The 13,963-nt window shown below is 46.6% G+C and overlaps 1 protein-coding gene across 3 annotated transcripts in view; it reads left to right on the top strand.

Annotated features, from left to right (window-relative positions):
- Positions 1-13,963, top strand: part of LOC132824148 (proline-rich protein 5-like) — a 142,264-nt gene that overhangs the window by 109,417 nt on the left and 18,884 nt on the right. For all 3 annotated transcript variants that reach the window (XM_060838412.1, XM_060838410.1, XM_060838411.1), the window contains 2 exons: positions 3,312-3,452; positions 13,548-13,686. In XM_060838412.1, coding sequence (XP_060694395.1) covers positions 3,312-3,452; positions 13,548-13,686 — 280 coding nt within the window. The remainder of the gene's footprint in view (positions 1-3,311; positions 3,453-13,547; positions 13,687-13,963) is intronic.

Genomic DNA, 13,963 nt, shown 5'->3' with positions numbered 1-13,963 from the left:
TTTTCCAGCACCACATCTTTCAACTCTGGTCTCCAGCATCTGCAGTTCTCACTTTTTCCACAGTATTCCATGCCTGGCTCCACCCATGGCCTGTAGAAATCTAGTCAGCACCATCACAATACAACACTGACGACATGACAAATATAGTCAGATTCAGTGATGCTCCTCCATGGGTTTATCTGTGAGAGAGAAGGTCCCGATTCAGGCCCATCCTGGCCGGACTGCTGGGGGTAGCTGACTCTTGGTCTTACTGCCCATGGCAACAGAGGGAGAGATCCACCATATATCCCTAGGGTGGGCACCTGCTGGCAGAGGCTATGAGGAGGTGCCAGGTGAGCAGGGGCGAACCCTCAGTTACAAACCCCCACCATTGTTCACATCTGTATAGTGAGAGCTCGATAATATCGCCATGTGCCTCCCAGCAAGGAGTGACCGCCTTTATATTAGATTAGATTCCCTACAGTGTGGAAACAGGCCTTTCGGCCCAACCAGTCCACACCGATCCTCTGGAGAATAACCCACCCAGACTAATTTCCCTACATTTACCCCTGACTAATCCACCTAACACCACGGGCAATTTAGCATGGCCAATTCACCTAACCTGCACATCTTTGTGTTTGTGGGAGGAAACCCATGCAGACAGACAGTCACTCAAGGCTGGAATCGAACCTGGGTCCCCGGTGCTGTGAGGCAGCAATGCTAACCACTGAACCACTGTGCTGCCTTCTTAAGATGAGGAGACAGGGAGTAAGATTGATAGCCGAGATTTATTGGTGATGACTGACAGAATTAATGATCACTTCTGTGTTTTCCCAACTCACTAAACATCACTCTCACAAACACACACACACACAGATACACACACACATATACGCAGACACTCTCTCTCTCTCAAACAAACATACGCAGACACATACACAGACACACAAACAAAGATACATTCACAGACACACAAACATAGACACACTCAGACACACACACAGATACACAGATACTCTCTCACAGACACACACACACATATATGCAGACACTCTCTCTCACACATATATACGTAGACACACTCTCCCTCTCACTCTCACAGACACACACACACACACATATACACAGACACTCTCTCTCTCACACAGACACACATACATATACGCAGACACTCTCTCTCACAGACACACATATATGCAGACACTCTCTCTCACAGACACACACATATACACAGACACTCTCTCTCACAGATACACACACACGTACACACTTTCACACAGACACTCACATATGTGTGCACGCTCACAGTTTCAAAGTCATGCGCACACACTTTCACACAAACACATATACGTGTGTGCACGTGCACACACCTTCACACACACATACTTACACACACTTTCACATAAACTCTCTAACACACACTTACAGACATTCACACACACACAAACGTACACACACACACAGATGCACACTCACACTCTCTCACACACTGAGAGTATGGATTACTCTCAGTGCCACACGCAAATGAACATGGAAGTAGGATACAAACACACAAATTCACATACACTCTCACATAACACTCTCTCACATAACACTCTCTCACATAAAACTCTCTCACACACACATAACAATTATGGAGAGTTATGGAGACAAGTCATTCAAATGTGCTGATTTTGTCCACTTGCCAAGACTGTTCCTTAATAACCAAGGTCACTGTATTTGGCAACGCTGGCAAAAGATTTTACTGCTCAGGCGCACAGGATTATTGGAACAGCGGTTATATGGGAAAGGAAACAGCTATGAATCTGTTTGAAGTGGATCAGTATTCTCCCTCCCTGCATGGGGCAGTCCTTGGTTCTGCATTTAATCCCTGCTGGTGCATGCAAAGTATTCAGAGATGTTCACAAATCCCACCCTGAAGACAGGAGAAGCATCTGGATTTCAGCTCATCACCTCGTGCCAGAGACTGCACTGTCCCCTGGAAATCTGTCTGCAAGAAATCATCCGTGCTGTCCTTTAATGGCTGCACTTCCATCCAATTCCTGTCACACTCAAGAGTCTTCCTGGTGGAGCAGGAAGCACACAGCTACATATTTGTTTTTAATTCACCGTGGGACGTGGGCATCGCTGGCTGGCCAGTATTTAGATTAGATTAGATTCCCTACAGAGTGGAAACAGGCCCTTCAGCCCAACAAGTCCTCACTGACCCTCCAAAGAGTAACCCACCCAGACCTATTTCCATCTGACTAATCCACCTAACACTACGGGCAATTGAGCCTGGCCAACCCACCCTAATCTGTGGACTGTGGGAGGAAACCGGAGCACCCGGAGGAAACCCACGCAGACACGGGGAGAACGTGCAAACTCCACACAGACAGTCACCAGAGGCTGGGGATCGAACCTGGGACCCTGGTGCTGTGAGGCAGCAGTGCTAACCACTGAGCCACCGTGCTGCCCACAGTGCCTATTTATTGCTTGTCCCTAGCTCGCTTGAACCGAGTGGATTGCTAGGGCCATTTCAGAGGGCACTTGAGAGTCATCCAAGTTACTGTGGGTCTGGAGTCACATGTAGGCCAGACCAGGTAAGGATGGCAGTTTCCTTCCCTAAAGGACATTAGTGACCCAGAATGGGTTTTCCTGCCAATTGACACGGTTTCATGATCATCAGTAGATTATTAATTCCAGGTTTTTTTCAAATTGAATTCAAATTCCACCATCTGCTAGAGTGGGTTTTGAACCTCGGAATATGAGCTGGGTCTCTGGATTAATAGTCTAGCAGTAATAGCACTTGGCCACCACTCCCTCTCATCTACATCACCGTTTATTAACAGTTTCTGACTGTGTCACTTGGTTCCCTGTTGTCATGTCCTTGTCACACAGACCCTTCTGTGACAGCTCTCTCTTGTCAATCGTGCCCCTTTTAATGGGAATAATTCTAAATAAACCCATCGACCCGTCACCTGGATCAGTGCTGCACGTTGATAGCACAGCAGCTAGCAAGGGGAAGATGAAGGGTTTGCAACTCAATAAGAATTATTGATGCTCTCACCACTCTGTGTGGAGTGCATTAATGTAGGCACTGACCATGTCACCCTCCCTCCCACCATTTGAAAAATCCAATTCCTTGTTCTATATGGGAGTTGTTGTCTTGGTAATGATTCTTAACGTGTATCGCGTCCCTGCGTCTGCGCAGCCTGTTCCTTTCGAAGATATTGTGCACGATAAAACTGGCCATGTCATTTCCCGGCCCCAAAAGACTTGAAAGCTTTGTTCTGAAGACAGCAACCCTGTGAAAAGCAGCAGGGGGGTAACTTGGGTGTTTTTCTCATTAGGGACAGGAGCTCACAATCCGTCAGATGGCCTTGCTTGGATTCCGCGATCTGGTCCTACTGAAGGTAGACCTGGAGCAGGTGCTCCACCAGCCTCACACCAGTGTGCCTCCATCCATCACCCAAATGCTCCTAGTGCTTCAGGTGAGGGGGTGACGCCGATGGGCCCAGGTTTGGGCAGGTTAGAACATCCCGCGTCCTGTTATGACCATCTACCAGACCAACTGGCTGTTGTCTGTTCAGGGGCTCCGAGCTGAGGTGGTGCAGTTGAAGTCAAAGGCCAGAACGTGGACAGCGCCAGAGGGGTTTGTGGGGTGGGGGCCTGGCCCCACATTGTCATCAGCACGGGGAGAGGGTGGGGGGAGTTGGGTGGCTGGGTCGCTGGATTAGCACTGAGAAATAGTGTGACCACATCCTGGCCCGACTCAATGTGGACCTCATGCACCATCCTCCCGCAGTTCTCATGGAACTGTTCCAGATTCCTGAGGAGACATGGTTCAGGACCGCTCAGAGGAGTCAGCAGCCATAGTCTGGGATGAATGTATTTTTTTGTCTTTAGAGATGCTCCAAATGAATGCGCTCAGTTCCAGGGGGGAAAAAAAAGTTTTCAAGGGATTAGTCATTCCCTCGTTCTGCTTTCTTCACACCCTCTTCCCATGTTGGATCCAGTATGAAGTTTAAAATCAGTGAGTCGTATTATATGAATGGTCAGGTATTATAGACCAGACCAGATCACTTCAAAATGTATTAAGAAAGTAGCCTAGACCCTAACAGTATTTTATTCTTAAATTGCTGTGCAATTTGACTGGTCAAACTACTCAGATGTTAAGCAAAACATAATTTAATGAAACGTTATAGTTAAAGTACCAACAGGAAAAGGGGCTTAGAGTGACAACTTGATTGGAAAACCTGACAGACTATTAGCTACGGTAACTATTAATAATTAACTGTTCCAACATCACATAAACACACCCCTTGGCGAAAAGGCAAACTCAGAAATCTGATTTTCTCACATGCAACCCAGCAGCAGAGAAAGAGAAAAAAAAAAGTCAAGCGAAAATTCAGAGAGAGTAGGATCCAGGAGACCTTTACTGCAGCTTCCATCCCCGTTGAGACCCAACAGTAACTGCTGAAAGCTGTCTAAAAATCCTTGATCTGTGAACGCCAGACCCCACCCAATCAGGCTGCTTCTATTACTCCAACTTTTAAAAAAAACCCAAGACCTCGCAAGGTGTTTATCCTCTCATTGACTGCTCGACACCTGTCCTCCAATCTCTCTCTAAAAGAAACCAGAACAAAACACACCTCTTGAAGCCACAGTTTTCTCACATCGGTCTATGACTCTGTGACTTGAAGGAAGCATCCATTCAGAAATCTTCCTGAAAGGAACCACTGCTCTTTCAATTCTGTCAATGTGTCAGACTGAACTATTGTAACAGAAGCTTTATGTCACTTTCCAAATCTTCATCTCATCCAAAACTTGAGAGATGGAAAAGAAGACTTCAAAGAAAGACAAACTTATACTAATTAATGAAAACCAAAAAATCTATCTTTACCTGTGGAAACAGAGGCCTGCTGAGCTCATCAATTACTGTGATGTGGAGGTGCTGGAATTGGACTGGGTTGGACAAAGTCAGACATCACTCACCAACAGGTAATAGTCCATCCTGGACTATAATCTGGTCTCATGTGACTTCTGACTTCATCAAGTCCTGGATCTTGAAGCTCAGCCAAGCATTCATAAAGAAGCCTCATGTGAGCTGGTAGAGGTGGCACAGGGAGTATGTATCTGACATGGAGAGTATCTGACAGGCAGAGGGCGTGGGTGTTTGGGGTGAGGGCTAAAGAGTTTAAAAACCTTAATTCACCTGGGTCAAGATTTCTTCTCACCCTCTCCCACTCCTTCCTAAATTTCTGCTGTTGTCAGCTGCCAGCAGTCAGTTTTCCATTCTATTGGTTTTCCGTGCATGAATCCTTGCCTTACCATGTCTGCTTCATTCAGCTCCAGCCACCTTCAGTCCGTGTGGTCTGTGTGCAGTGGGAGGAAGATTCTACCCAACACTGATCTACCCAACTTCATGTTTCCCCTTGACTGAACTGGCCTCAAAGAAATATGGAGCAAACTGTGGAAGGTGTGACTCATTCCTTCCTGTGGTATGACAAACGCCCAGGTAAAGTCACCTACTTCCAGAGAACCATGGCACTGTTCTCTCAGTACACAGAGAGAGAGAGAGAGAGAGAGAGAGAGAGAGAGACAAGTGGCAGTGGTTTAACCTGAGGGTCACTGTGCTTCGGGCAAGAGGGGAGGTTGAGAAGGCCATACCTTCATGGTGACCTCAGCTCCTGTGGAATTTGAACCTGCTGTCAGAGGGTCAGTTAGCTCAGCTGGATGGAGGGCTGGCTTGCAACGCAGACAGACGCCAACAGCGCAGGCGCAATTCCTGCACCAGCTGAGGCCACTGTTAACGGTGCCACCTTCTCTCGTCGTCATCTGAGGTGTTAAACCACCACCTGCCATCTCCCTCATGAGAGAGCAGCCCTGTGGCCTGGTGACAGCCCTGTGATCTGGTGACAGTTCTGTGATCTGGTGACAGTTCTGTGGCCTGGTGACAGCCCTGTGATCTGGTGACAGTTCTGTGGCCTGGTGACAGCCCTGTGATCTGGTGACAGCCCTGTGATCTGGTGACAGTTCTGTGGCCTGGTGACAGCCCTGTGATCTGGTGACAGCCCTGTGATCTGGTGACAGTTCTGTGGCCTGGTGACAGCCCTGTGATCTGGTGACAGTTCTGTGGCCTGGTGACAGTTCTGTGGCCTGGTGACAGCCCTGTGATCTGGTGACAGTTCTGTGATCTGGTGACAGTTCTGTGGCCTGGTGACAGTCCTGTGATCTGGGCGCAGCGCACAAGCCAATCAACAGGGAGTCCTTACTCGCTGGGGGAGGCAAATCTGAGTAGGATGGGTTCTTATTATCGGCCTCCAATTCAAAGGGGGATTGAGAGCTCTTTAAATTAGAAGATCACCATCAGGTCCCTTTTAAGGGTCAGCGTGGACCAGATGGGCCGAATGGTCTTCTTCCACACTTCAGGGATTGTATTGTGTTGTATTAAAGTTGGAGATTATTCTGTAGGAATTTGATAACAGGGTCCCCAGTTAAATAGGCAGCTCCACATCAGAGATCAGTCTCACCCTTGGGACACTTTCGATTTTAAAGGTACCGTTGAGATTTAAACAATGCATGTCATAGAGTAATAGAGATGTACAGCAGGGAAACAGACCCTTCGGTCCAACCCGTCCATGCCGACCAAATATCCCAACCCAATCTAATCCCACCTGTCAGCACCCGGCCCATATCCCTCCAAACCCTTCCTATTCATATACCCATCCAAATGCCTCTTAAATGTTGCAATTATACCAGCCTCCACCACTTTCTGTGGCAGCTCATTCCATACACGTACCACCCTCTGTGTGAAAAAGTTGCCCCTTAGGTCTCTTTTTATATCTTTCCCCTCTCACCCTAAACCTGTGCCCTCTAGTTCTGGACTCCCCAACCCCAGGGAAAAGACTTTGTCTATTTATCCTATCTATGCTTTTTCCTCATGATTTTGTAAACCTCTATAAGATCACCCTTCAGCCTCCGATGTTCCAGGGAAAACAGCCCCAGCCTGATCAGCCTCTCCCTACAGCTCAAATCCTCCGTCTCTGGCAACATTCTTGTAAATCTTTTCTGAACCCTTTCAAGTTTCACAACATCTTTCTGATAGGAAGGAGACCAGAGTTGCACGCAATATTCCAACAGTGGCCTAACCATTGTCCAGTACAGCCGCAACTTGACCTCCTGACTCCTGTACTCAATACTCTGACCAATAAAGGAAGCATACCAAATGCCGCCTTCACTATCCTATCTACCTGCAACTCCATTTTCAAGGAGCTATGAACCTGCACTCCAAGGTCTCTTTGTTCAGTAACACTCGCTAGGATCTTCCCATTAAGTGTATAAGTCCTGCTAAGATTTGCTTTACCAAAATGCAACACCTCACATTTATCTGAATTAAACTCTATCTGCCACTTCTCAGCCCATTGGTCCAGATCCTGTTGTAATCTGAGGTAACCCGTGATGTGATCAAGACAATAACCTAGGGTTAAGATTCTGGTCGATTACCAGATTCAATTGCCATCAGCAGGAATACTATTAACTACGCTGCTTTAGGCAGCTTGACATTTCAGCAGGACTTGTTAACACAATCAATCGCACTCCAACTATCAGCCATAATATACACAATCTGTCCGATAGCACAAGAACCTGCTGGTTAACGTAGCTGAATAAAGTTTAAACAAGCTAATAATCTGATAAGGTTTTCTTTAGAAGCCAGACTTTCTTATGACATGAATCATTCCACTAGACTCTGCTTTGAAGTGAAACAGAAGATAGCTCATTAATCTCAAGGTCTGCTGCCAGTGAGCAGGAAGTGTCGAATCATCAAGAGGAAGAGGAAGAATGTGCCCGAGAGATTGATCAGGATTGAGCCAGAGACTAGCATGAAACATCTTACACAGACCCTGAATCCCACTGTAAACACAGACCCTATATCCCACTGTAAACACAAACCCCGTGTCCCACTGTAAACACAAACCCTGTATCCCACTGTAAATACAGACCCTGTATCCCACTGTAAACACAAACCCCGTATCCCACTGTAAACACAGACCCTGTATCCCACTGTAAACACAGACCCAGTATCCCACTGTAAACACAAACCGTGTATCCCACTGTAAACACAGACCCTGTATCCCACTGTAAATACAGACCCTGTATCCCACTGTAAACACAGACCCCGTATCCCACTGTAAACACAGACCCTGTATCCCACTGTAAACACAGACCCAGTATCCCACTGTAAACACAAACCCCGTATCCCACTGTAAACACAAACCCTGTATCCCACTGTAAACACAGATCCCGTATCCCACTGTAAATACAGACCCTGTATCCCACTGTAAACACAGACCCTATATCCCACTGTAAACACAAACCCCGTGTCCCACTGTAAACACAAACCCTGTATCCCACTGTAAATACAGACCCTGTATCCCACTGTAAACACAAACCCCGTATCCCACTGTAAACACAGACCCTGTATCCCACTGTAAACACAGACCCAGTATCCCACTGTAAACACAAACCGTGTATCCCACTGTAAACACAGACCCTGTATCCCACTGTAAATACAGACCCCGTATCCCACTGTAAACACAGACCCTGTATCCCACTGTAAACACAGACCCAGTATCCCACTGTAAACACAAACCCCGTATCCCACTGTAAACACAAACCCCGTGTCCCACTGTAAACACAAACCCTGTATCCCACTGTAAATACAGACCCTGTATCCCACTGTAAACACAAACCCCGTATCCCACTGTAAACACAGACCCTGTATCCCACTGTAAACACAGACCCAGTATCCCACTGTAAACACAAACCGTGTATCCCACTGTAAACACAGACCCTGTATCCCACTGTAAATACAGACCCTGTATCCCACTGTAAACACAGACCCCGTATCCCACTGTAAACACAGACCCTGTATCCCACTGTAAACACAGACCCAGTATCCCACTGTAAACACAAACCCCGTATCCCACTGTAAACACAAACCCTGTATCCCACTGTAAACACAGATCCCGTATCCCACTGTAAATACAGACCCTGTATCCCACTGTAAATACTGATCCTGTATCACACTGTAAACACGATCCCGTATGCCACTGTAAATACTGATCCTGTATCACACTGTAAACACGATCCCGTATCCCACTGTAAACACAGACCCTGTATCCCACTGTAAACACAGACCCTGTATCCCACTGTAAATACTGATCCTGTATCGCACTGTAAACACAAACCCGTATCCCCCTGTAAATACAGACACTGTATCCCACTGTAAACACAAACACCATATCCCACTGTAAACACAAACCCTGTGTCCCACTGTAAATACAGACCCTGTATCCCACTGTAAACACTGATTCTGTATCGCACTGTAAATACAGACCCTGTATCCCACTATAAACACAAACCCTGTATCCCACTGTAAATACAGACCCTATATCCCACTGTAAACACAGACCCTGTATCCCACTGTAAACATAAACCCCGTATCCCACTGTAAACACATACCCTGTATCCCACTGTAAACACAGACCCTGTATCTCACTGTAAATACAGACCCTGTATCCCACTGTAAACACAAACCCTGTATCCCACTGTAAACACAAACCCCGTATCCCACTGTAAACACAGACCCTGTATCCCACTGTAAATACAGACCCGGTATCCCACTGTAAACACAAACCCTGTACCCCACTGTAAACACAGACCCGGTAGCCCACTGTAAATGCAAACCCTGTATCTCACTGTAAACACAGACCCTGTATCCCACTGTAAACACAAACCCTGTATACCACTGTAAATACAGACACTGTATCCCACTGTAAACACAAACCCTGTATCCCACTGTAAATACAGACCCTGTATCCCACTGTAAACACAAACCCTGTATCCCACTGTAAACACAGACCCTGTATCCCACTGTAAACGCAAACCCTGTATCCCACTGTAAACACAGACCCTGTATCCCACTGTAAACACAGACCCGGTAGCCCACTGTAAATACAGATCCTGTATCCCACTGTAAACGCAAACCCTGTATCTCACTGTAAACACAGACCCTGTATCCCACTGTAAACACAAACCCTGCATTCCACTGTAAATACAGACCCTGTAACCCACTGTAAACACAAACCCTATATCCCACTGTAAATACAGACCCTGTATCCCACTGCAAACATGAACCCTGTATCCCACTGTAAACACAGATCCTGTATCCCACTGTAAATACAGGCCCTGCATCCCATTGTAAATACAGACCCTGTATCCCACTGTAAACACAAACCCTGTATCCCACTGTAAACACAGACCCTATATCCCACTGTAAACACAGACCCTGTATCCCACTGTAAATACAGACCCTGTATCCCACTGTAAACACAAACCCTGTATCCCACTGTAAACACAGACCCTATATCCCACTGTAAACACAGACCCTGTATCCCACTGTAAATACAGACCCTGTATCCCACTGTAAATACTGACCCTGTATCCCACTGTAAACACAAACCCTGTATTCCACTGTAAACACAGACCCTATATCCCACTGTAAACACAAACCCTCTATCCCACTGTAAACACAGACCCTATATCCCACTGTAAACACAAACCCTCTATCCCACTGTAAACACAGACCCTATATCCCACTGTAAACACAAACCCAGTATCCCACTGTAAATACAGCCCTTGTATCCCACTGTAAACATAAACCCCGTATCCCACTGTAAACACAAACCCTGTATCCCACTGTAAATGCAGACCCTATATCCCACTGTAAACACAGACTTTGTCTCCCACTATAAACAAATACAGGCCCTGTATCCCACAGTAAACACCAACATTTATCCCACTGTACACAGATCCTGTAACTCACTGTATACAAACACAGATCCTGTGTCCCACTGTAAATACAGACCCTGTGTCCCACTGTAAATACAGATCCTGTATCCCACAATAAACAAACACAGACACCGTATCCCACAGTAAACACAGACCCTGTATCCCACTGTACACATATACAGACCCTGTATCCCACTGTAAACACAGACTTTATATCCCACTATACACAGATCCTGTAACTCACTGTACACAAACACAGATCCCGTATCCCACTGTAAACACAGATCCTGTGTCCCAGTGTAAACACAGACCTTGTATCCCACTGTACACAAACACAGACTCTGTATCCCACTGTAAACACAGATCCTGTGTCCCACTATAAACAAACACAAACCCTGTAACCCACTGTAAACACAGACCCTGTAATCCACTGTATCCCTCTGTAAACACAGACCCTTTATCCCAGTGTAAACACAGATCCTGTATCCCACTGTAAGCACAGACCTTATATCCCACTATAAGCAAACACAGACCCTGTATCCCCACTGTAAACAAACGTAGACTCTGTAACTCACTGTACACAAACACAAACCCTGTATCCCAATATAAACACAAACCTGGATCCTGTATTCGCTGGTAACTATGGATGAACTGGAAGATCCAATCCCTACTGAAGTCCAGGTCTTATTACAGGTAATCTAGGTATGACCATCGCAAAGCCATTGGAGATGCCAAGAGACAGTACCAGACTAAGCCAGCGTCCCAGGCTAATCACACGAACACACTTTGACTGTGATAATGCTTACACAATATAACGGGCGACAAAGCAAAGTCGAGTCGAACTGTGGACAACAATGTATCCCTCCCATTGATGAGCTCAATGCACTGTATGCTCATTTTGAACAGAAGGTCAGTGAAATGATGTCACATGCCCCAACAGTCTCCAGTGCACCTGTACTCACAGTCACCACCAGAGACATTAGATCTTTCTTCTTGAGAGTGAACCCATGGAAAGCGACTTGTCCAGATGGAGTCCCTGGCCGTGCACTCAGATCCTGTGCGGACCGGCTGGCGGGAGTATTTGCAGACATCTTTAACCTCTCCTTACCACGATGTGAGGTTCCCACTTGCTTCAGGAAGACCACCATCATCCCAGTGCCAAAGAAATATCAGGCAGCATGCCTCAATGACTACCATTTGATGGCTCTAACATCCGTAATTTGAAGTGTTTCGAGAGGTTAGTCATGGCTATCATCAACTGCAGTCTCCTGGCCTACAGTCATCCACTGTAATTCACCTATGGTCACTACAAATCCTTGGCAGATACTATCTCCCTGACCCTGCACTCATCCTTGGAATACCTGGGTAACAAGGAAACCTCCATTAGACTCCTATTTATTGACTTTAGCTCTGTCTTCAACACCATAATTCTAACCAAACTCATCTCCAAACTCAGAGACCTAGGACTCTGCTCCCCCTCCAGCAACTGGATCCTCGACTTCCTGACCAAAAGACCACAATCAGTCAGGATGGGTGACAGCAACTTCCCCTACTCCTTGTACACAAACCCACACCCTCATCCTCATGAAGCATCAATCCAGTATTGACAGCAAGCTGCAAGAGAGCCTCTCTAATTTGCTGTCAACAGACCAGAGAGAGAGAGACATACAGGATTTGAGGGAGATGCACTTATTGTTGAGGCTCCCAGGAAGGGTCAGTTATTTGAGAGGGGTACTGATGTAATTTGACAAATAAAGTGAGTCAATATTTTTATTCATTCATTCACGGGATGTGGGCACCACTGGCCAGGCCTGCATTTATTGCCCATCCCTAATTGCCCAGAGGGCAGTTAAGGGTCAACCGCATTGCTGTGGGTTTGGAGTCATGCGTAGGCCAGACCAGGTAAAAAGGACATTAGTGAACCAGGTAGGTTTTTTCCTGTTTAAACAGTTGTTTTAAAAGTTAGTGAAGCGGCTATCCTATCACCTGGTCTCTGTCTGCTGATATTATCCTCACGCAGTTTGGAAATGAATGTGGGATCTTTCTGTTCTCGATAGCTTAGTGTGTTAACAGGCATTTTTGAGATTGGGCCTTAAATTTCTCGACCATACTCATTGAGTGAACCCATTCACACTGTGGCTGCTTAAGGTAGGAGCTTGAGATCATCTTTTTTATTTACAGAGCTGTGATTGAAAACACATCATGTGCCAAATTATAATGACACTGCCAATTTCAAGTCTTAGATCGGGGCGTTTTCAGGGGTTTTGTGGTCATTTTAATTCCAGTTTCTAAAAAGGGTGGAACTTCAAAGGAGAACATTGGTACAATCCAAAGGTGTGCAGATTAGGTGTGCTAAATTGTCCACAGTGTGCATGGAGGTGTAGGTTGGGTGCATTAGTTAGGAATTAAATGTGTGGGAATGGGTCTGGGTGGGTTACTGTTCATAGACCCTATTGGGCCAAAGGGCCTGTTTCCACACTGTCGGGATTCGATGGTCTGTGATCTCTGCTCCAATCCGACACTGAGGCCCTGATCTCACTCCTGATCCTGGTTCAGGCCTGCTCAGACAGGACGAGGAGAGAGCCAGCCGGAAACATTCAGGCTGTCAGGCCTACCTTCTCAGGCACGTCATCCACAGCACGAAAGAACCCAGAAAATACCGTTGCCCTCTCGATGTTTCGCGGCTAACAGTTGAAAGTGTCTTCTTTTACTGTTGCCTTTTGTTTCACCAGGGAGCTCATGAGCCTAAAGGCCCAAGTGAGGAATACATCCAGCTGGAGCGTCTGGTGCAGTTAGTTGTCTCCCCTTATCTGGGCACCTATGGACTGCTCTCCAGGGACAGGAAAGCTGTTGATACAGTGCACATACTTGGTAAGTCAATGCCATTTGTTGTTTGTAGGTGAGGGAGGAGTGGGCAGTGATGAGGGAGACAAATTGCAGCCACATAGGATGGCATAGTGGCTCATTGGCTAGCACTGCTGCCTCACAGTGCCAGGGACCTGGGTTTGATCCCACCCTTGGGCGACTGTCTGCGTGGAGTTTGCATGTTCTCTTCGTGTCTGCATGGGTTCGCTCTGGGGTTTCTTCCCACAGTCCAAATATATGCAGGTGAGGTGGTACAGCCATGCTAAATTGCCATAGTGTACAG

The sequence above is a fragment of the Hemiscyllium ocellatum genome, chromosome 18 (assembly GCF_020745735.1).
Source record: "Hemiscyllium ocellatum isolate sHemOce1 chromosome 18, sHemOce1.pat.X.cur, whole genome shotgun sequence".
Classification (NCBI taxonomy): domain Eukaryota; kingdom Metazoa; phylum Chordata; class Chondrichthyes; order Orectolobiformes; family Hemiscylliidae; genus Hemiscyllium; species Hemiscyllium ocellatum.
This window is presented reverse-complemented; position numbering and strand designations above follow the sequence as displayed.